Source organism: Leptosomus discolor, chromosome 4 (assembly GCF_034619465.1).
Source record: "Leptosomus discolor isolate bLepDis1 chromosome 4, bLepDis1.hap2, whole genome shotgun sequence".
NCBI lineage: Eukaryota > Metazoa > Chordata > Aves > Leptosomiformes > Leptosomidae > Leptosomus > Leptosomus discolor.
In genome coordinates this window covers 28,317,321-28,341,820 of record NC_141394.1, presented here as the reverse complement: position 1 = coordinate 28,341,820, position 24,500 = coordinate 28,317,321, and the positions used below count along the sequence as shown (strand labels likewise).

The following is a 24,500-nucleotide window of genomic DNA, read 5'->3' as shown; positions in this document are numbered from 1 at the left end:
CTTTTTGTCAAAGAAATTTTGTAAAAAATTTGCCAGACCTATAATAATTACTGCCCATGACGTACTGGGGAATACAAGTAACCTCTATCATGCAGCAAAGCATTTGAGCATTTGGAAGGACATGCACCAGATAACGCTCAGAAATTTCCCATCCGTAAATCTCAGTCTGTTGTCCCACAAGCAGGGTCTGGTACCTGGTGTGCAAAATTCCAATACACACGCAGAGTCGAGGTATTTTATTTCACTGATGCTTATTAATGGGTGTCTGTCCCAAGACAGCACATCTGGCCTCAGAGTTTTCCGTAATTCTACACTTAACTAATACATATTCATCATTATTCCCTTCAGTGATTGGTTCTTCTTCCTTGCTTCTAATGCAAATTAGTGCACAGTCTCTGTCTTCTTTTATTGTCCTTTTTGAGTAGGTGGTACCATTGGGTAGGTGGTCAAGGAGTCGGTGATCGTGGTCTCCCCTTGCTGGAATTACCTTCTCTAATCTTGGCAGTCCCAAGCAGTTCTTCATGGTTTGATGACCAAACCACAACCCATCACCCTTTCCAACAGAGCCACATTGTCTAGTAGCTAGTTCCTAAATCTATCCTTAAATCATGTCTAGTTGCTGTTTTACCAAAGTAGGATTGGGACTATACAAATGGACTTTTAGCAGCTTCCTAGTTGCTTTAATCACATTTTACATTTATTAATACCAATGATAACAAGTCCTCTGGGACAACGTCATTCCCTGTTTGGTTGTATCTTTTCAGTAGTGTTTCACATTATGTTCCTACTACCGTTTCTGAGAGACGGCATGATTTCTTTAAAGCCTGCACGGAGAGGGATGACGATCACAAAGTCTGTCAGTCGGGCTGATGGGTGCCATGGCAGGGCAGGCCCTGGGCAGGCAGCATCCTGCTGTCCAGGCAAGCCCTCCCCAGCGGTGGTACCAGACCCTGGAGAGCTGTGCTCGGAGGGGCAAGCTACAACCCCCACGGGACTCTCGGGGTTGGGCGGGTACGGTATTTAACACCTGACACTTACAGAAGACAGACTTCACCTTAATCCAGAAATCTCCACCGGTTTCCTCACCGAGTACTTTGGCGGACACAGAAGAGGTGAGTGGCATCCATTGCAAGAGAAAAACGAACACACGTGAAACACTTCAGAACATGAACTTCTGGGATGTACAGATTAAAGTACTTATTAATACGAATTATCCTGGTAATAGAGTATTTCCGGTATGGGAGAGACATAGCACACACTGGGCACCTGTTAGGCTGCAGCCGCCCCTGCTGAGGGGCCAGGCCCCGCTGACAGGGCCGGAGGGGCCCCGAAAAGCCCCGGGGAGCGGTCCCTTGCCCGCCGTCGGGGCGGGCCTCCCCGCGCCGGGGCACTCCGCGGCGGCGAGATGGGATGGCACCCGCCTGGGGTGGTGCCGGTCCGCCGCCGCCGCCCCGTCCGCGCACTTCCTCAGGGGATTGCGGAGGCGGGCAGCAGTCGTCCCCCAGCGGGGCGGAGGCGGAGAGCTGCGGCGCGGCGATGACCCAGCGCCGGGAGCCGCGTCCCGCCGCGCCGCTGGACGAGGAGCTGGAGGCGCTCGGGTAAGCGGTGGTCGGGACGGCGCCGCGGGGTCCCCGAGCGAAATGGCGGCCCTCGGGTGGTGCCGGACCGCCCGACGGGAGCTGACAGGGTGAGAGCCGCTGGTTCTTGCTGCTGAATTAGGTAATGAAGCGAGGAATAAGATAAGCGGGGGTTTGTTTTAACAAGCCCGCTGAAGGGCTCCGCGCATGGCGTGCAGCCCCTCAGAGAAGCCCAGCGCCTTGTCCCTGTGGCGGGTTTGAGAGGCTAGCAGCCTGCCGCGTACGGAGGATGCTGGCGTGCTACAGGTGAGTGGGAGAAATAAACAGCGGTTAGAAAAACTAGAGCGCAGTTAGGCGTTTCACATACAGTGGAGAGTTAGAGGCAGGGGACTACAGCTTCACTCGGAGAAGCTCCACAACATTGAAAGCTGCTCCGTTGGGAAGAGCCCGGGTTGTGCTGTGGCGTTTACCTGTGTCTTAAGGGAGCACCAGACCCAGATCTCATCCTCAGAGCTGCCTGTCCTCCCTGGCTACAGAGCTGCGCCATCCCTTTGGCCATGTCCTCATAGCTTGGCCGGGGCCCTGGCCCAGAGGGCTGCCATCCCAGCCGCCACGCCGGCGGCTCCTTGCTGGGCCCTGGCAGGCAGCAGGCTTCCCCAGGCACCTCAGGCTTCAGGAGTGAGAGCAGTGGACGGTTCACAGCCATTATGAGGATGTCACGCTCACCAAAAGCAAAACCCCAGGGGCAAAAGGGAAGGACAATGGTTGCAACAGACGTGGCTGCCTGTCCGTTGTAACTCACCCATTTTGTCTGCCAGTTAGTTTTGCTTTTTACAGGAAGAAGGCTTGGGTTGCTTTTTCACAGGCAGCATTGCTATGGGTGAGAAGAAATGTGGGCTGGAGGAGCCGCACAGGTGGGCATACGAAGGCCAGTGTAGGGAGGATTGGTGGCAGCAAAACGAAGGGAAGACAAAGCAGAAGAAAGGCCAGTGAAGATACTGAAAAAGGAAAAAGGCCCTGATGTCACCTTTGCGTTCAAAAAGAATAGATGAAAAAAAGTAAAGGTTTTTTGCTTCCTGGGTGCTTATGGATAAGGACAAAATCATGGGGTTTTTTTGTGTCTTTAATTCACTTAGTGAAGAAATTGGAGTGTAACAAAGAGATTTGGAGTTAGTATCTCCACCCTGCTATTTTCCCATATTTAGAAGCACCTGCTAGTTACGTGCCTGTTACTGAAGCATCTAACAAATATGAAATGAAGTCACTTTGCAATGGTACCCAGAGTGGCCATTATATACTTTTACATCTGTAAGGTTACGGTAATCCTAAAAAAAGTATCTACATGAGGAAAAAAAAAAAAAAAGAAAAAAGAGAAAAAAAAAAAAAAAAAAAAGAGTTGCAGCTGCTGTGGGAAGCATGAATCCCAATAGCCAGACACTTACTCATTTAGACTGTATGGCTTGAATTGATTTATGTGAGTAAACTGTGCTCATAAACAACCTCCCTGGTTGGCAAGGAGTTCATCCTCATAGCTGGTCTTCTAGGACTGCAGCTTGATGTGGTACCTGATGTGGTACCAGTGAGAAGGAAAGACTACGGATGAGAAGACTATATAAATATGCGTTTTTAAAGCTGTAGTTTCTTTGTTTTATTTCCACTTCAATGGAAAACATAAACTTTTCTCACTACCACAAAATACTAAAGCATCTCCTTCAGGGCAGTGTGTTGAGTTAAATGCTCTAAGGGTGAATAAGTAATGCCAAGCAAAGATTCCCTTCAAATCATTAAACAAAGCCCCTTTTTCAGCTAGTACTAAAGCCACTTTTTTTTTCTTCTTTCTTTTTTCTTTTTTTTTCTGAAAACAAAAAAGAAGTCCTCACACATCAAACATTCTGGTAGCATAGTCTAAAAGATCTCTTAATTTAAATATTTTTAGATGTGAAAGTAACATGTCACTCTCTAGACCATAACATTAAATTCTGAGGTACCACAATGGTTTTTTACCCTTAACTTATTCCCTGGTGCTGTCACAGTGCTGAGTTCCCCTTACATCCAACATAGTATCTTGCACAAGTGAGACCTGATTCTGGTGAGGAATGTATGTCATTGCCATAGTAAAGACCAACAGAGGCAGGGGTCATTCAGATGAGGAGCAGCTTTGACATTCACATACCTTTGGGGGTTGGAATTTGAAGCAGGTTATTTTAGAGCTTCTGCTTTGCTGTGCAAAAATCAAAGAAGTTGAAGGCTTGAAGAAGTGTGGAATGGGAAGTACTTTTTCTTTACTTTTAAGAGAAAGGAGACTGGGTGCCAGGATATCCTCATAGTTTATCAGGTCAGCTGGTCATCAAAATGCAAAGGTGACAGCAATGTAGGCGGATGTACAGCGTAAAACCTGTTTATCTCTCTGCTAGGTTTGGAGGACCTGTTATTTACTGGGCTGTTCTAGATTAATGCTCCTGTAATTACTGAGAATATCAGAGCCGGTGAGAGCAAGGAGGGAGGGAGAAGAGGGGAAAAAAAAAAAAAAATCCATGTATACAAACACCACCTTTGTTTTACCCCTGCTCTAGAGGTGTCCCATCTGTTACCAAAAAAAAAAAAGATCAAGAAATGAGATTTAAGAATCCAAATTATCATCAAGGACAATCACAGTCACTGAAAAATCTAGACATATCTATAGCTGTTTATCAGATTGTTTTCTCCATAGCCTTAGTATTTGTAAAGATGAACTTTTTGACCTTTTACATCACAACAAAAGAAAGCAAGAGTGATGGGTTTGGCCTTTTCTGTTTTAACTATTTCATTCATTCTGAGGTGGTTTATATTTATTTGGAGAGTTTGGGTGGTCAAACAATCTAGAATTCAAAGTGAGAATTCAGATTACTGTCAGCTTCATTGTTAATGTGTTTTTAGGTGGGATCTAATGAAAAGGTAGATCAAAGTCAGAACATGTTGTTAAAAACATGTTACCTCATTCGATAACTTCTTCCTTAAATCTACCAAAATACTTAGAAGGGAGCACTGAGGTTTGTCAAAAGAGACCTAAGCATCTTGGCTTGAGGGAAAAGGAAACTGTCATCATGATTCTTATTCAAAGGTCTCTTTGGCCATTTCTGGAGTCGACCCTTTTTCTAATCGTGTTTATTGCTGTTATTGCTAAAAGTGCAATCGCACTGCAGTGTGAAACTCCTGTAGCTGATCACATATAATGTAAGTTTGGGGAATTCCACATTGTAGTTCACCTTTTTGCGCAAGAGATGAGAATGTGGAATATCTTGTCATCCGAGTAATTACAGGCTGATCTGGTAACACAGCTTCCTTCCCAACATAGCATAGCTTTGGTGACACGGTTTCTCTTTCGGACGTGAAAGGAACGGGGCAAGAGGAAACAAGTTTTTGTAACCTCTTTCCTTTTGCAGCTCTTTGTCATCCCTTGCAGCACAGCTTTTATGTTCCTCCGGCTCCAGGTTTGACAATAGTGGCAGAGCAAGACTGAGTGATACACTTCATGCATAGTTTTAGTAAGAGAAGAGAAATGAGACTACAGACCTAGATCAGATGATGATAAAATTGGAGAATTGAGAGACTTGGCTGACTGGGACAGGGCAAATGGTTGTAAGAATTTTTTTCCTTCATCTATATTTCTAATGTAAACAAGGGCAAAATTGCAACAGCTAGAAAAGTGGGCAAAAGAAATGGGTGAAAATCAGAACAAAGGCAGTTGAGAGAAGTGGGTGAAAAATGGAAGTGAAAAGCAGAAGCTGAACGAGTGAAAGCCTACGGTTAGAAGACATGAACTTTAAGGCTGGATACACTGATGTTACTTCCTCATATTTATATATTTAAATTATTTTTCTTGTGAAATGGCACCCTTGTATTCCAAAAAAGTACATAGGTGTGTGATCAAGTGTTTCAGTGTGACACGTTGAAAGGATATCTAATAAATATCCATTTTGGTTGTGTGCCACCTGTAGTTTCTGTCTTAGCATTCTCACCCTTTTGTAGGTTCTCTAGAGCTCTGTTTACTTCTTTGCCATTAAAAATATTGCCAAAACTTCACTTTTACTGACATGAGGTACAGAGGGCCCTTCATGACTTTCAGATGATAGGTAATGCTTCTAGGCTTTGATATTAGGAAAAAAGTTAAAATAAAAAAAGCAAACCAACAACCAAACCTTGACAGATCAGATCTAAAATGCAGCATGCAGAGAAGAGAGACCTAGTGAGTCTATTTTGTAGAGTCGTTTTTGGAGTACAGGCACATGAAGAGCATTACATCCATCCAAAGGACACAAGTCAGTGCTTTTCCGCCCACTCCATCAAGCAGTACGGTGTACTACTCCTTTAAACTAAGAATGGGAATATGTCTTTGAGGCTAGTTTATAGTTTCAAACTGTAAGAAACTTCAACTCATCATGGTAGAAGATATTTTTTAAGTACAAAAAAAGGTTCAAAACCTGCCAACATCTACCACCACAAAAAAATCAACAGCCCTTCAGGGTAAATAATTGCTCTGCATAACCTAAGTCCTACTGAGAGCAAATCTGGACCACCTCTCCCTAATGTGGATCTCCGTTCCCTTTCAGAGGTGGATGAGAGAAGAATTAGATTTGCTGCATTTCTCCTGGGCTCCTGCAGCTCAGGCAGCTGAGGTGCTTTCCACAGGGACAGCCACCCACTGAGGAGCACAAGCAGTATCGCACCTTCTGCATTAGGGGAGGGAGCTTGTGGGAAGGGAGCAGAGAGATCGCCCAGCTGAATACCAAGAATCTCCTTCCTGCTTCAGAGAAGGAACTTTGAGTTGCCTGACTCTATACCAAAGCAAGCCAAACATGCACGCAGTTCCTAACTCTATCCAGGCTACAACTATCTGAGAACATAATCTGATAAGGACACAAAAAATAAGCCCGACCTCTGCTACTGCGTTTATCTGATAGCTAGGCATACCTCAGAGTTATCACTCCAGACAGCAAAAACAAATGGCAGTCAGAACTTTTAGCTGTGCTCTCTTCTGACGCTAGCTATCTTTCAGTTTTATGAGGAAGAAAAGCAAGTGTTTCTACTGGGTGATATGCAGTTTGTACATAGAAATGGCTGAGAAGAGAATTATCCAAGTCACTTAACTTGGGTTAACAGTGGGTGAGTATTTATGTTCCTTGTGTATTCTAGTATTGGTAGAAAGTTAATCCACCTGATACCAGCTACAGGTTTATTCACCAGCCCCTATTTACACAGGCAGAAATGATTTGCAAAATATCCGTATGGTTTCTTTGTCAACAGCGTTATCAGAAATGTCAGATACCACACATGAGGGCTGTCTGATCTGTAGGGGACATAGAAATGAAGTTTCATGAATATTTTTCTTTGAAACATCTTAGGTTGTTAAGGAAAAGAACTAATTAACATTTCAAGCATGAAGTTCTTACCTAAAGATGGAGTTTCCCACCCCAAACATTGCTGTAATGTACTCCTGATCATCACCGCTGTGTAGGGAGGTCTAGTCACTGCATTAGCCACACTGAGATCTTAACGAAAGGAGCAATTTTAGTACGAGTGTGTCCTATTCTGGAGTTGTGATAATTAGCATGGCTGCTGTGTTACGGCCGGCCAGCATAGATATGACTTGTACCGTGGCAGTCACCATCTTAACCCTCAGGGGAACCCCACAGGTGACTGAGTGGGCAGATCCTTAGGGCAAGGCTGTGTGCTCTGATAAGTTCTGGTTCTCTGGGGCACTGTGTGACTCATTTCTTTCTCCTCCTTCTCTTAACGGCAATGTCAGTAAAGCCCTTCCTACACTGTTGCCAACGCAGTCTGATCTAAAGAGTAGGCTGACTTCTGACAATGCTTTCTTTTCCAAAGAGAAACAAAGGTAATCTCACTAGAGCTGCATGCCCATCTTAAGACATACTTTCATGGGCCCAGCAGACTCTTCCACTCCAAAGAGCAGGAAGTAGCATGGTCATTCAACAACATGCACTGACAGCACAAATATACTTACACATGTAGGATAAAGATATTTAATGTAATTTAGGACAAAGTTAAAGGGACAGGAATGGCTAAATACCAGTAATTATAAACTCTGAAACCGAGATCGCTAGTCAAATTGGCGATAAGGAACCCGCAAAAGGGGAGCATGCAGGATTTTTTTATAGAAGAAATGAAATCATTAGAAAAGAAAAATCTTCCAGAAGTATGCGTGCATTTGAGACAAGAGGGTGTGCAAGGCCAAGGGCACCCAGCAGAGGTGGCTCTGAAGCAGGGAAGGACTTTCCTCTATCTTACTTCTTGTATTTCTTCAGAGAAATCTGAATCCAGAACCCCAGGCAATTTCTACACTACAGGTGATTTTCAATCTGACAAATGTCAAAGTACAGGGTGTATTTCTAGATTTTTTTTGTAGTGTGTACAAGACTCTAAGTTGGGTCAAGTAAAGAGGACTTTTTGGGAGGACCTTCAGAAACAGCCCAATATGCAACATACACACATTTTCCAGAGCATTTTTAAATTTTACCTGTGTTCATGCAGTTGGAACATTTTGAGTGACCATTTTCACAGTGGAATATCCAAGTAACCTGAGAGTTGTTACTGATTGAATCATCTGTGACAGTCAGGAGGAGAAAAAAATAAATGGCTAGATATAACACAGCCACTTTGGCACTAAGATCTGTATTATTGTCCCACTTCTACTTTTTAAGCTGAGCAGGAGGAACACAGTAACATTTGAGGGATTTTTGTCTGAGACAGCATATTGAGGCCAGAAGAGTGGTGCAACCTTGTCAGCAAAGATTTAAAGCTGCACTTTAGATTAACTTTCCCAATTAGTGGGTGGGGTTTTGTTGTTGGTTTTTCATTGGTGTTGGTTTGGGTTTGTGGGTTTGTTGGTTTTTTTTTTGGCATAGTGGTAAAAGTTCATTAGTTACTGGCCTTTTATGTGTATAGAGAGATATACCTCCTTTATGAAAATAATCGCTTAGAGATTCTCTCAATTTATGTTTCTTTTGCACAGAAATGAGAGAAACAGTGTTATGAAATTCCACCCAAAACACAGTGTTGTCTTCTCTGCTGTAGGCCCAGCCAGGCATGCATGCTGATACCCTCCTCATTGCATCAGGACAGATCTGACCTTTGACCATTACTTACTTGGGCAGTTAATCCCAAAGAGGATTTTGGCTAACAGGTGTTTCAGAGGATGACACTTTGATCTTTAAATATTCATTATTTTATTGTACTGTGTGGATGGTCTGCAGAGCACGTTCTAGAGCCAAAGCAGCAATACCCTGCCTGTATTGAGTTTCACACTGATCTTGTCTTCCACAGGGTTAACAGGCTGGAGTCTCTTCTAAAGCAATTTATCAGCCAGCTGGCCTTTCAAATAGGCAGCCGTCTAAATTCAGAGTTAAAACTGTGCGTGAGATGCCAAGTTTAGTGGGAACTTGTGCTGAACAGATAAGGAGAAAGAGTATACAATTACACCTTGTTTCAGTTTGAAGTCTGCCATGATACAAGTGCCGGAAAGTGCTGTGATCACATTTCTGCTTTCAGTCAAACTGTATTTCTCTGGCTGAAACAGTAATAGACTTTGACCCCCTTATTACAGGCACACACAGTTTCAAGGAAGGGGAGGGAGACTTGGCACCACTCAACACACAGACAAGGGGAGAAGCTTGCTCCCTGCAGAGCTGTGCCCTGCGTACAGTATCCTTGCCTCCTCCTGCACCAGAGGTTCTGGTGTGTGTATATAACTATCGTTAGTATCTGCCATAGCTGCAGGTTTTGTTTTGTGTTTGGTCTCAGGATCATTTCTAATGAGATCCTTTTCTATTGTGAGTCATTCTGGATGACAGCAAAGCCATATACACTTTATGATGATCTTTGCAGGATTTTTTTTCTGTGGATTCCTTGTGGAATTTTTCATACTCGAAAATGAATGAAATTAGTTTTAACTGAAGTGAAACGAAGCAGGCATATAGATGTTTTTCCTCATTGCTCAGACCCCATATGGCTGAGCGACAATTGTGAGATTTCCTAGATTTTCACTTCGAGTTCTGTCAGTTAATTTTGATCCCTTCTTTCAAAAAGGTTATGCTTCAAATAAAAATGTTAAGCTTAGTCAAGTGTGTTTAATTGCAGATCTTAGCACTGGAGATGAACAGAGTTGTGGGAAACAGAGTTTGGGAGGAGTTTAAGTGTTGCCTGTTTGCCCCAAAAGAGGAAGTGTACCAAAGCGTGTAGATATGTCAGGAAGTACTGATTCTGAAAATAGACAAAGGATCCTGCATAGCCCCCAAAATTGCTTTCACCTTATCAGAGTAGACCTGGGTAATTTGTTGCTCATGCAACAAGTAGAATTTGCAGGCTTTTTTAGATTGAGCAATCTGTCAGCAGTTTGTACACAACTTTTTAGTTAATAAAAAATAAATAGTTTTCGAGCATGTTAAAAGGAGGCTGCTGAAAGAGGCACAGTTCTGTGTAACCTATGTGTGCCTGAGAAGGATGGTAACTCAAAATTGTAGCAGCATTAGTTGCAGTCCTTCCTCCTTCCTCGCTCCATAATGCATCAGAAACTGTCAGTTAAGAGCTAAGTGAATGATGCTTAACCCCTTGTGTTTTCCCAGGTGGTACCATGATAATCTCACACGACATGCAGCAGAAGCACTGCTGCTTTCCAACGGGCAGGATGGAAGCTATCTCTTGAGGAAGAGTAATGAAAGGGAAGATTTGTACTCCCTCTCTGTAAGGTACAGTATGGACAGAAGTGAATTTATCTAATACTGCACCGCTAGCATTTTAAAATATTCACTTACTCCCGTGTTTGTTTGCATGTCTCATGCATTGAGATTATTGCAGACTTTTTCCTAGGGCTCAAACTATTTTAAATATATACTCCTAATGGTGTAATCCTGATGAATGACATTTTGTTAGAAGAAAAAAATATATTTAGACTGGATTTGAAAATTGCTCTCCTTTTTCCAAACTACTAATTAATCTTATTGGCGAAAAACATCATTCCATGGATTTGCTGTAGATTTTCAGTCTGGATGATAAAAGTCTGTATGGCAGTTGCAAGAGTTCAAGAAACAGCTGATTGGAGTAGAACAGTTTTGTGATGAGGACAGTAGTAAATATACCAGTTAAGAGTTGCTAACTTCACCAATTTCTGGATCACGGTATAGGAACTGTCATCTCTGAGGGATGATCCAATGTTTGACTGGGTGGTTTTACTCTTCTCTTCTGGACTAAAGTCTTAGACAGTAATGCATGACCGATTTGAGCAATACTTTGCAAGTGACAGATGTCAGGCCCTTGAAGTCATCAGAATTACAGCAATTTACATCAGCTCAGGACACAGCCAATACAGAGCACAGGTAGCCCAGCCTGGGTACTCCTACTACTGAATCACATTTAAAGAATTGCCTGAGAAGCCACAGTGTTTTAGGGGTAATATGAAAGACATGTGCATTAGACACACAAGGTAGTCCCTGCATGTCGGCTGGGTGAAGGTAACCAACCCTAAATATGTTCTTAGCCTTTGGCAACTCGTATGATATATTAAGCCTCTACTTTCTTTCTCTCCTAAAATGTCTTCTGTAGATTTTACTTTACTTTCTGCCTCAGCCTCACAAGGAGCTTCAGTCATTATTATAGTTTGTTTTAAAAGGAAACAATGCTTAGACATCCCTCAAGGTTTTTACTGATATCTCGAAGAAGAGAGATCACATCTTGCCTGAAATCCCCTCCCTTAGCTAAATTAGCCAACTTTAAAAAGGAACTAGGAAATAGAGTACAAGTTGCTCTCCTTGCAACATTGTATTTCTTCGGAAATGAAAGGAAAAGATGAAAACCCTGTCATTGCAGCAGAGTCAGCGGCTATTTGCTGTTGCAGGGCATCTGCACTTGGTTTGCACACACTGGGTCTCAGCTGGCTGTAGCGCAAAACATGCAGGGGGGCAACAGAAGCATGTTCTACAGTATCACAAGTACAGTTCAAAGTTGAATGTTTGTTTAAATACCTGTTTGAAATTATAATCTCCTGTGGAAGTAGCAATAAATGGAAAAGATGCTGTAAATAGCTTTCTTCACCATATTAGAATGATAGAATCATAAACAGTTTTGGTTGGGAGAGACCTTCAAGATCATCGAGTCCAACCTTTGCCCTGGCTCTATCAACACCACTAAACCATGTCCCTAAGTACAACATCTACCCATCTCTTAACACCTCCAGGGACGGTGACTCCACCACCTCCCTGGGCAGGCTGCTCCAATGCCTGACAACCCTTTTAGTAAAGAAATTTTTCCTAATATCCAGCCTGAACCTCCCCTGGTGCAGCTTAAGGCCTTTTCCTCTTGTTCTATCGCTTGTTACTAGGGAGAACAGACCGACCCATGCCTCGCTACAATCTCCTTTCAGGTAGTTGTAGAGAGCCATAAGGTCTCCCCTCAGCCTTCTCTTCTCCAGGCTAAACAGCCCCAGATCCCTCAGCCGTTCCTCATACAAGATATGCTCCAAATCCTTCACTAGCTTGGTAGCCCACCTCTGCACCCTCTCTGGCACCTCAATGTCCTTCTTGTAGAGAGGGGCCCAAAACTGGACACAGTGTTCGAGGTGCAGCCTCACCAAAGACAAGTACAGGGAAATGATCACCTCCCTACTCCTGCTGACAACCCTATTCCTGATACAGGCCAGGATGCCATTGGCCTTCTTGGCCACCTGGGCACACTGCTGGCTTGTGTTCAGCCGGCTGTCAGTCAACACTCCCAGGTCCCTCTCTGCCGGGCAGCTCTCCAGCCTCTCTTCCCCAAGCCTGTAGAGCTGCTGGGGGTTGTTGTGAGCCAAGTGCAGGACCCCGCACTTGGCCTCATTGAAACTCATGGAATTGGCCTTGGCCCAGTGATCCAGCCTATCTAGATCCCTCTGTAGAGCTTCCCTACCCTCAAGCAGATCAACACTTCCACCCAGCTCAGTGTCATCTGCAAACTTACTAAGGATGCACTCCATCCCCTCATCCAAATCATTGATAAAGGCGTTAAACAGGAGTGGCCCCAGTACTGAGCCCTGGGGGACACCACTCATGACTGGTCACCAGATGGATTTAACTCCATTGACCACAACTCTCTGGACTCGGCCATCCAACCAGTTTTTCACCCAGCAAAGCATATGCCCATCCAAGCCAAGAGCAGTCAGTTTCTCTAGGAGAAAGCTGTGGGAAACAGTGTCAAATGCCTTGCTAAAGTCGAGGTAGATGACATCCACAGCCTTTCCTTCATCCAACAAGCAGGTCACCCTGTCATAGAAGGAGATGAGATTTGTTAAACAGGACCTGCCCTTCATAAACCCATGCTGACTGGGCCTGATCACCTGGTTGTCCTGCATGTGCTGCATGATGGAACTCAGGATGATCTACTCTGTCAGCTTCGCTAGTATTGTCAGTATATTTGCTACATACATTTTTCCTGAGATAAAGTTTTCTCTGGACTATTTTGGATGCTAGTAACATTAACAGAAGTAACTTTTTCACAGGAGAGTTGCTTACATAAGTGCTTCGCTGCTTTCTGTTGCCCATCCAGGAAGTGAGGCCTTGCACACTTCTCTAAATATCATCAGCTTTCACAAACAAATGCTGTTACTTCCCTGACAGATGAAGGACCCTGGTTCGTATTTGGCAGTGCCCACTGTAGAGGAACCATTCATCTGAGTACAGAGACAAAGCAGACTTCTAAAGCCTATTTTTAGTATAAATTTTTAATAACCTAAAGTTAGGTCATTAAATCCCTGTTTGGGTGCAAAAAGGAGGCAGCCTGTTTTTGAAAGAGAAACAGAACATATTTTCAATGAGGCTGGGATGTTACCTGAAAAGTAAGACATGTACCAAGTAATATAGGTTCAGTATCAAAACTAAAGCCTCGTAAGTGAAGGGATATCATTGTGCTTAGACAGAAGGCTGGAAACCTGTTTGTGAGGTTTTTTTACTGATGGGTGCAAGAGTTAATTTAACTTACTCAGCCTTTCTAGGCTTGTATCTATCTGTAAAGCAGCAACTAGATTTTTCTTAATAAATCTGAGTCTCGGGTGTGTTGAGTATTAGTAAGGGACAGTAATGGCAGTAGTATTACTGCTAGGACAGTGATTGTCAGGCTGTGATCTAGGCCAGATTTCCTGCAGTGGAAGCTGCTGTTTAAGGGTTGTACATGCCAAATGCCTTTGGCATTTATGCCTTGACCAATTTTCCTTTTTTATTTTAGGGGAAAAGATTCTGTGAAACACTTCCACATTGAACACACAGGAACTTCATTCAAATTCGGATTTAATGAATTTTCTAGCTTGAAAGAATTAGTCATGCATTTTGCAAATCAGCCTTTAATTGGAAGTGAAACAGGTAAGGAGAGCCACATGTTTGTATGAACACGTTTGTAGTCTTGCTTCACGCAGACCTAAGTAAAAGGTGCTTCTGATGTGTTATCAAATAGATCTACTGCTGAAGTGTTCCTCTTCAGGAATTCACATTTGTATTAACCTCAGGTATGTAAGATGTTCCTCTTCAAAAACTCTTTCAAGTACTCTGAAGACAAACTACATGTAAGCTTACTGGGTTTGCTAACCAGGTGTTTGCTAAACAGGGGCATGAGCTCCTTTTGATTGTCCAAGAGAGAAGGAAGCATTTCAAGATACGCACCTACTGGGAGGAACAGAACTTTCTCAAAAAGGGCAAAACCAAAGCAGGGTGTTGAATGTGGAAATCAATGTCCATCTGTGAAGTTGAAATCCCCCAATAAGAATAAATGGAAGAGGGACTTGAAATTGTCTAGCTCCACAATTTGCCATCCAAGGAATAAGTCTACAGTGATACATTCCTCTTTCCTGTAGGGAACGTGCCCTGCATTACCTCTCCCGTTCTATCTACAGTGGATCAGCCTGCTAATGCCATCTGCCATGACAGTGATTTGTCTTGTTTTTAAGAAAGAGAAAAGCACAGGCTTCTTTAACAGCCAATATGCTACCTGAATTAAGAGGCAAAAGATTAAACTTGATTCCTACAAGCGAGTTGAACACCACCAGACCAGAATCCCTGGAGAAACAGATGCATATTGTCATGATAATGCCAGTTTTAGATTTAGCTTCAAATGTAAGAGTTGAAGATGCGTCAGTACAAGTTAGTGCCAAAAACTTCAGTGTCCTGTGTAGAAAGTGTGTGCAAATATCTCAGAGTAGTTCTAATTATATATGCAATTGACCAGTTAAATAATAGTTGGCACATGCAATAACTGTAATATGTCACACGCTGAGTACACACCAGTACTCTTGTAACACAAGCACTAAATTCAAGGGTTGCTTTGCAATTTTTTTTTCCCCAAGAAAATAGCAGTGCTGCACTCAGTATGGCACTTGTCTCTTTCAAAGCACTCTCTTCAAGTTGCTTTTAAGAGTGTTTCAGATGGAGTTCCTTCATGTATCTTTTGTGCCAGTAAGCTGTTTTTCCTCTGAAATCAGATATGCACCCACAGGCCTAATGCTGTAAAGATTTCAGTTGATAGATAAAACTTTTATTTCCCTGTTCCTTCATTGCATGTGTTACAGACATTGGTAATCAAGGCATTGGCGTTATGTGATCTCTGTGGACAGGATCAGCACTGCTGAATGATGGGCTCACTTGTCACCTTAAAGCTCCCTAATCAGATTCTGCTAGCTCTGTGAAACCTCTTTGAGTTGGATGTCCTACAGGATAAGAAAAGCCATTTGGCCATCACGTCAAAAAATCTTCCACCTTACCTTACCATGGATAGCAGTAGAGAGGAAGAAACAGCTTGCGCTCGGGCAGTGTTCCTTCAGATACAGGTGTCAAAGGTCTCCTGGGTGGCAACTGACTTGTACCAAGAAGGGGGTAGGGGCTCATCAGAGCCCACTGTAAGCCAAGTGTCAGCATGGCAGAATGACCAGCCCAACACAGGGTCACACAGCAGGTTGGGAGAAGGGCCAGCAACAGGGTCGGATTTCTTAGGCTACGCTTCTTTTCAGTGAAACGCAGCAAGTGACCTTTGGCTCAGGCATTAGTAGAAAGTAGTTGGACTGGCTTTTCTTATTCCTTGTTATGCTTACAAATAATTTTCTGTAGAAACTGTGAGATTAGGAATGAGAGAGTAAAGCAAGGTAGCATGATAGCATTTTCCATCTCCTCCTTGTTTATGGACAGGATTTTATAAGACAGAGACCCACATGATAGAATATGCAGTAGTTTCCACTAACTTCCATTTAAGTTTTGTCTCACTGGAGCTAGTTCCGTGTCTGAAGAGGCACACCAGACTCTCTGATCAGTACTTGAACACACAGGCCTGCACCCCTGCAAACTGGTCCATGGAGCACGGTGGTTCTTTCATACTGGGACAGCCGCAGGTTTGTGCTTGGAGCCTGACAAACCTTGTCTTACTGCAGCTTCATTTGCCATTCCTAATTGCTACACGGGCTCACATCTATTTTTCTGCAGTGTAATGTGTACACTTCCTTCTGAACAACAACAGGTAATTCAAAGGAAATTTGGGCTACTGTGTTCCCTGAGATGGTTTATTGAACAGGCAAGATGAATCTATTCACTACCAAGGTTAAAGCAATATGCTATCGTATTTCTATATTTTGGTCTTTATTCAAAGCGACAAGGTCAAGATGTTATTCTTACCTGTTTGCTTTGTTTATCAGTTTTTACTGAAATTATTTTGAAAACATGTAAAAACTTAAGTCATTACCCAGACAAAAAGGCCAAAGTCCCTTGAAGCTAACATTTCCAATGAGACCAGTTTTCATTGTTCCTTAGAAATAGGTGTCATGCACAAAAATGCAGGAAGAATCTTGCTACAGTGCAGCTTTTACTAGTTCTTTTGTACAGTTACTAAATGGTTCTGTGCAAGTATCTTTTGTGGAGAAAAAAACATGGAGAACTTACTAGAAAACAAATATTGTATAAAATGTTAAACTAGTCCTCTCAGTTCTGCAACAGGGCATTTTATCCGTGATGTACAGATGGTGGTACTCTTGATTCTATGCCTCTAAGAGCAGTTTCTGTAGACTGGTGATGAGGATGTTCCCAGTTTCATTTTAATGTCATTTTAAATGACACAGCATTATTTTTCTGCAAGGCCAGAGAGCATTAAACTGATTCTGACTTTTCACCTACTGCAAGTGGAACGGATCACATTTGCATACACCCCCTGTGCCTGCAAACAGATTTCAGTTGGTTACTTCAAATATGATTTTTCCACTTCCCTTTGTAGCCCTTCCCATTACAAAATATACTTTAAACTTTATTTCACTTTTAAATGACTCAATCACCTGTAGGTTTTAAGTCTAAGTTCTTACTAATTCTGACATCCCTTTAAGAGCTGACAATATCAGCATAAAATGCAAACAGGGCAGCATTCGGTACGCTGTGACATTATTTTTAAAGAACGAGATGAGATGGTGTAGCAGTTACTATTTTAAGGAGGTGCTTCACTGTTGTGAATAGTGTAATAGATTCACTATTGAGAAGGCAGCTTTTTGCCGAGAACATGCAATAAAAATGACCTTATTTGGAGAACAGAGAATGGCTCTAATCAAAATGTTACTAACTGGAAAGAGCTATGGTGAAACAGTTAAAGGCAATCGTCATGTGGGCTTTCCGTTAGGAAGCCTGTATCCGAAGCTCTGACAGATTAGGTGTTTTATGCAGCAAGCAGTGGGTTGTTGGGAAAACCAGGATGACCATTACGGTCTCATGTCTAATCTAGCATCCTGCCTACCCACCCAGCCAGCCTCCTGTGCAGTAAGAGAATTTGACATGTCAAGTGATTCCCTGGAAGCACTAGTAAGTTTGAAGGTTTTTAAAAGGTACCATATATTTATAGTTTTCACAGTTGCATGTAAACAGGTGTGATGATGTCTGTAGTCACATCTTCATGAATGCAGTGAAAGCATAGGTCATGTGTAGGTCAGTGTTTCAGCTGTAACTACAAAATCTCTGTTACGATTTGTTTTGTATTACCTAGTTACTCCCTGACTGGGAAGAAGGTTCAGGCAGGATGGGAGACACCTGCCTTTGAGGGCTGTATAATGATCCTGTTCTGTTGTTGTCTTGATTTTTTGCCACTTACCATGCATTGCAGAAGGGATTTATTTACCTACTGCTTAGAAGCAAAGAGGGTTTTCACTTGTTTTCAGAGATGTAGGAACAAATTGACTCCCACTGTACAGAGATGAGGGAATGGATTTAGGCAAGGTCCAGGCGCTCCAGGTATTGAGGATTCTGAGCAACACAACAGAGCCAAGGAAGTGACACTGGGCAAGCACTCCTGTAGTTTGCATGGGATGATTTTTGTAGAAAACACCCTTCACAAAGACTCAGCTATTCAGATGATACATGTTTGAAATACTTGTCTAGTTTCATCGGTATGGGAGAGTCATTTATAGCATCTGATTGTTTTCTCACAAGGGTGTGGCCCGAGTCCTACCCCCTTCCAAGGAAAACACCTTACAGGGAGTGTTGCAGAGATCTTGGGGAGGTTATTAGCTCTTAGGCCTTTTTAATTTTAGGACAAGGTAAAGTTAATCATTCCACAAACAGGCAGCTACTGCCAGTTATTTTACAAGACTGTCTTGCCAGATGACTTACTCCTCTTTTTCTCCCCAGGAACCTTAATTGTACTGAAGCACCCCTACCCACGGGAAGTGGAAGAACCTTCCATTTATGAGTCTGTCCGAGTTCACACGGCAATGCAGACGGGAAGGACAGAAAGCGATCTTGTTCCAAATGCTCCCTCAGTAAGTTGTGTTCTGGTGGGAGGGGTGCTTCTCCTGGCCTGAGCTTAGTATGATTGCTGGAGTGAGCTGTGGAATAACACCAGTAATTCGTCCCTTTATGGGTTCATAAACACAGGAAGTCTTTACCACACAAGGCAAAACAAACATAGACTTGCCAAGTACAGTCCCATTACAAATAAAGCCTTTTACAATTGTTCACACCGAGACCTTCAGTGCTGTCACTGGGAAAACATTGTCTGCAGCTGACCTAGGTGAGTCTGACCGTCCAAACAAAGAACATATGAAAGGTTCTCATTCTCATGTTATCTTCCTTTTAGAATGCCATATTAGCAGTAACATTGTCAGGAATTAAAAAAAAAAACAACCAAAAAACCACACCACACGAAACAAACACAACATTTCTCACATCTGTCTGACAACCCTCATCAGGCTGCGTGCAACAATACGTACATCAGGTTGCACAGCAAGCCCTTGTTTTGCCAAACATCCTTTACAGCCAGCAGGAAGCGTCTCTTTTTCTCTCTAACCCCCCTCCCGCCCCAGTGAGGGAAGAGATACACTAAATAGCAAAACCAAGTAACAGCTACAGGATTTACCACATTTTGTCACACGTAGTGAATATAAGAATTAGGTGACAGGAAATAGATAATCATCCTGACACACAAACTCATTACTACTTAATTATTTTTGCAGTATTCTCCTTTTTTGTATGACTGCTGGAGCAAGCTGGTTAAGCTCTGCTGGAGTCAGTTAAAAAGTGACCTTTTGAATAAAATACTCAAAGATGCACAAAACAGGCAGGGACACATTTGGAAAAGGAAACCCTGAACTGAAGCGCAATACAACCAAGTTAATAAGAGTATCTGTACACTGATAGATACATTACTCAAAAGGTTGTTGTTTTTTTTTCCATTGTCACACTTGGATTTTGTTATTTTAAAATCACCTTGTCTTAAAGCAGGAAGACAGTTTTCTGTATTCCAACACAGACCCAAAATAGAGCAATATGGGAGAAGAGCCTCCACCCTTTCAGTCCTAGTAATTCTGAGCACAGTAAAAAGCTGTGTCATGTTAAAAGCTATGCCTTACTGGTGTGAGAAACAAGAGAACATCTTCATAACCATTTGGGCCACCTGCTCTGACATCTGTGGCTCACTTGGACAGTAATTAGAGACTTTAAATCCCTAGTAACTCATATCTATGCAAGACAGGTGGTTTCTCCAGAACAGTATTGCTCAGAACAGAAAGTATTTTAATTACATACTATATCTTTTGAGAAAAATAGGAAGAGTTACATTAATATGCAGTAATGAAGCTGATAAAAGAACCACTTCTGATGTGTCTCACAACCAACCCTTCATGGCTGAGTTTCACTTTAACCTCCAAAGAAACTTTGCTTCCACATACAACCAATAAAAAGGCAGGATTTTTTCAAGAGCAAGGAATAATTAACATGGCATGAATTTGGTTTTCGGAGGACTACAGTCTCACAACTAGGTCCCTACACAGAGTTTCAGTATCTGAGAAGGCGTAAGGTCCTAGCATGACTCGTGGTGGCAGAGAAACAGGTTGGAAAACAATTTTTCAATAAGCACATTACATGTAAGAGGTTTTTCCTCTCAAGCATGTGGCCGTTTAAGAGAAAAGAATGCCCAGTACAACGGCACTTTCCCCTCTGCTTGCATTTCAGGAGTGATTTCTGTGGGTAATTCCACTGTCAGCTACACCCCAAGTGCTTCTGGTTACAACATGTACTGAGGCAACAATCTAATGTTACTAAATAAACTGTAACTGTGACTATTTCGCTGTGTTTGGTTGAGAAGATGCAGGCCAGAAGCTTGCTGAGGGAGGCATGGTCTAAGATTGTCTTTAGAGCCAGCACAGGTCCGTGTCTACCCTAGTAGCAGATCCAGCTGCGTGAGGAGAGCGTGGGAGTGAGGGCAGGGCAAGTGGCCATGGAAAGTTCCCCCAAGAACAGGCTGCTCTTCCAGATGTAGGCAAAGACGGGGAGGCGGGAAATTGAAGCAGAGCTCAGTCTCTAACCCTGTTCCCTCTCCTTGTTACTTCACAGCTTGGCACAAAAGAAGGGTATTTGATAAAACAAGGCAAAATAGTCAAGGTAAGGAAAACTCTTATTCCTTGCTTTTACTCTACAGTCACCCACAGAAGCTAGAGACAATGCAGAGCCTAAATAGTTCCACCTGCATTCCTCTGCAGAGAGGAACAATTTGTGTTTTGAGCAACAGCAAAGCACAACTGTTAACCAGAGCAAGTCAACAGCTTTAAAGGCTTTTCTTTCCTAAGAAGCATACACTAAAATCTCACAAGACAATTGCTGTCAATTCTTAATCTTTCAGAATTGGAAGACAAGGTGGTTTACACTGCATAGGAATGAACTTAAGTATTTCAAAGACCAGACAGTAAGTAGCAAACGCCATGTCTACTCTTCAAACCTCTACAGAGGCAGCTGCAGCCTCCTTGTATCTCTGTCTTCTCACACCTGTATCACAGCTTCCCAAACTGAAGGTTCCCATACTGTCAGAGGGGTCAGATCTCTCAGAGTCAGAGTTTTGCTGATGGCTTCAATAAGAGAAAGTGAGTTTTACAGATGGAAAACATTTACTGTGCTCTGTCAGTCTTACCCACTAGACAGAGTTGTTGTTTACAGTGCATTTTTTGGTTGCTTCATTCAATGGGTTTTAAGCTACCAGCACAACACAGCTTTTATTGGCACCTTTGACACACAACCTTGCAGTCAGTGGTACTGTTAAAATATTTCTGCAAATACTATCAGTATATTTCACATCCTTGATTTCATCCTTTTATTTCAAGTGATTGCACAGTACACATAGAAAACCATCCATTTAAAAATGCCTTACTTCCTAGCACTCTGATGGAGATTAACCTCCCGCGTCTGGGAAAAACAGGGTGTCATCACAGTTGCTGTTCCATTTCTATCTTACATTGAGTAAAAGTAAAAAATACCTGTAGAGTTTCTCCACCCTTACAATGCCTCCACTTCAGGTTCCTTCATAAACATAGCCAAACTGTTTACCTCTGCCAAGTCCTGTTCCAAGCATCTAACAGATTTTAACAAAACAGCATCTAACAGATTTTAACAAAACAGCAGACACAATTGCCCTCTCTCACCAAGCATTACCATTTAGGAACAGTTATGTATTTACGGGGCCTTCCATCAGTTTTCATTTCAGTTTAAGCCAGCTTGCATTAAGGATTCAATTATTCCAGGATCACATTTCAAAGGGCAGCACTCCAAACGTTCAAGTAGCATTTGTGACTTACCAGGAGAGATGGTGTTTTTGTCAGGAATATGGCTTCCTCCGGTGTCTCCTGGCACTGCTATTGTTGCTATGGGGCTGCAGTTACCTACAGATGAGCAACTTGCTGCTGGCCCTGGGCTAGCACTTGCTAGTCTGCCTCAGCACAAGTGGCTTTCTTCTAGTGCGCGGTGTGACTAGTTGCCACTGAGCCAGAGGAACATGTAAGGAAAGGTGAGAAAGCAACAGACACCTCCATACACCTGGTGAGAGGACCTCAGGAACAGCTAAGGATGTTTGGGTAGAGGGCAAGCTGCTCTTCTACTTCAGCTGCCTCTTCTGAAGTGCTCACAGTATGAGGCTGAAACAAATCAAAGAGCTCTCACACCTAGGGAGGATGAAACTCTTTAAGGGAGATGGGTCACAGTTACACAGTCTACACCTGAGCACTCGTGGGCCTGTCCCAAGAAACTCAGGTGTACACACACTGCCCACACAGCCAGACCCATCCCTTCTGTGCAAGCACTGCTTTAACTCAGCTTCTGCATCTTTCCCTACCCAGCTTCATCCTTTTAAAGCACTTAGGAATTAATTAAATCTCCAACAGCTGGCTAGGCCTGGTGAGACCTATAATCATCCCCTTGTCTCTCTAAACCTTAGCTGGAAGTGATGCCAGATTTGCTACTGTGTCAGTTACATCATAATGTGTCAACCAAACCCTCCGGAATCTATCCCAGACTTTCCTAGAGATCTCCTCTGTTGCTTGTCTAGATCTGAACTGGCCGTCCTGGTTTTTTATGTTCAGCTCAAGTGATACACTATGTTAGCACTGACGTTACATGTGGTAGTTTGGGTTTATGGTGTTACAGCTATTGTACCTGTGCCTGAAAAAACCTAGTGTGCCCATAAAGGTCTAGATGCACTGAAGGTGAACTGAGGTAGCCTTATCTCCCACTTCCATGTGTTTCCATTTTAAAACCATTTTATTTTCAAGGCCACAGAACCGATTCGGGCACTTGACTTAACTGAATGCTCAGCCGTGCAGTTTGACTATTCCCAGGAAAGAGTCAATTGTTTCTGGTAAGTTGCTGTGCTTTCCCTGACTTGCTGGGAAGGTGAGGATAGCCAGGGAAGTTTGAAATGTAACCACTGGGTGCTTCTGAAAGCTTCCTTACTGGTTGCCACCCTGCTCTTCCTCTAACTCATGAGTCTGTTTCTGTCAGCCAGCCTCTGTCCGTCCTGCATGGCTTTGCCAAATTGCTGCAGGCAAAAGGGTTTTTGCTTGGTGAGGAGGAAGGTTGTAGGCCTATGTGTAGTGGTCATTTCTTTTCCTCATTCTGTAAGCATGCATAATAATCACCTAGACCCATGGAGCTTAGGTACTATCCGGTTCCCAGTTCAGACGTTGCTACGGGTCACACAGTAACTGCTTCTGTGCCCAAGTGTGGGTCTTCTGTCCTTATGGGCCTGTGGCAGCGTTTCACCAAGCTGTAAACTGTTCTTGGCCAACCTCCTTCCTGGTGACTGAACCGGAGCACGGCCTCCTTGCCCTGCTCTGTCTAAACAGCTCTTGGTGCAGGCCGGCTGCCTTCAGTTTTAGGAAAAACCACCAGTTGTTCTAGCAATTTAAGAAATATTTTTAATTGTTTACTTACAGTTTAGTGTTCCCCCTAAGGACATACTACCTGTGCGCCAAAACTGGAATTGAAGCTGACGAGTGGATTAAAATACTGCGATGGAAACTGGTAAGGTGACGTGCAGTGTTAGGCGGCTGTATGCCTCCGGCAGCAGCACCCTTGGTGCTGCCATCATAAACCCTCACCCCAGTGCTGCAGTTGTCAGTGTCTGTGAGCAGGGAGCGCTTGTTCTGGCTTCCAGGCCAACTAGACCAGGATACATAACGTATATGCCTGCAAACCCACTTTAGCATTGTCGGGGTGCACTTTTAACACACATACTCACTCATTAGGAAGAAGAAATTACTTCCATTTTTAAGGATGTCATTCTGTAGATGGTAAACAGTATGGAGCAGCAGTGCAGACTGCGTGTGTCGGGTCATGACGGAAGCAACGGGAAGACAATGTAAAGGCTTGAAAGCGTTACTTCCTTAGCTGTACCAGTATTTGGGTTGGTTGCACTCCCCAGCATCCACATGCATGCAGGCAAACAGTAACGGGTTGTCTTTCTGTTCCAGTCACAGATACGGAAGCAACTGGAGCAGCATAACACCACCCTCAGTGCCTAGCTGCACCTCCAGTGCTTCTGCTCCCTGGGCAGGGGCTGCTGCCTCTTTGCCAAGGGGGAGGCACCGCTGACAAGAGGAGGGTTTCACATGTCTCCATTACTCACAGCGGACACGCGTGTGTACCCGCACATGGACGCTTGCACCCAGCTCTACACACACGGGATTCGTACAGCGGGGTGCTCGTGGGCTGCTGAGTCACATGCGGGGACAGCTGCAAAGTCAGTGTTGGTTTGATACGCCTGGTCTATGCCTGTAGTGCACACTTCATTCCAGCACCTGTTACCTACTCACGGAAGTAGTCACTGTTTAAAACTTTTGCGGTTATTCAGAGCACTCTTGATAATTTATGGCAAGCTCCATCACACCTAACCATCAGCAGCATATTCTGTAACCCTGAGCCTGTTATTTAAAACCAGTCCTTTCTGGAAACATTAAAATATTTCTTTTGTATCAACTGTTTAGGCTCTAAGCCAAAAGAAAAATGACAGAGGTAATTACATTTTTGTAAATAGTATCTATATTGCAACCCAGAGAATATTTCAAGGCCCTTTTTAAGACGATGGACAAGTAACACTTGTTTCTGGTCAAATATGGTTTTGTATGGTTTAGGT

General features: G+C 43.3%; 1 protein-coding gene across 1 annotated transcript; it reads left to right on the top strand.

Moving 5' to 3' along the window:
- Positions 1–1,536: 1,536 nt before the first annotated feature.
- On the top strand, positions 1,537–23,897 carry DAPP1 (dual adaptor of phosphotyrosine and 3-phosphoinositides 1). Its single transcript, XM_086464290.1, has 9 exons — positions 1,537–1,598; positions 10,199–10,321; positions 13,824–13,957; positions 18,236–18,366; positions 20,438–20,485; positions 20,724–20,786; positions 22,639–22,724; positions 23,302–23,389; positions 23,839–23,897. Exons 1-9 carry the CDS (start codon positions 1,537–1,539, stop codon positions 23,887–23,889), a joined length of 786 nt encoding a protein of 261 aa, XP_086320416.1. The 3' UTR covers positions 23,890–23,897.
- The last annotated feature ends 603 nt before the right edge of the window (positions 23,898–24,500 follow it).

What these genes read in the sequence shown, in the direction of transcription:
- DAPP1 (XM_086464290.1), top strand. Translation starts at nt 1,537, where the DNA reads ATGACCCAGCGCCGGGAGCCGCGTCCCGCCGCGCCGCTGGACGAGGAG. An exon ending in TTGTACTCCCTCTCTGTAAG is followed by an intron (nt 10,322 to 13,823) that starts GTACAGTATGGA and finishes TTTTTATTTTAG; the next exon opens with GGGAAAAGATTCTGTGAAAC. An exon ending in TTGTTCCAAATGCTCCCTCA is followed by an intron (nt 18,367 to 20,437) that starts GTAAGTTGTGTT and finishes GTTACTTCACAG; the next exon opens with CTTGGCACAAAAGAAGGGTA.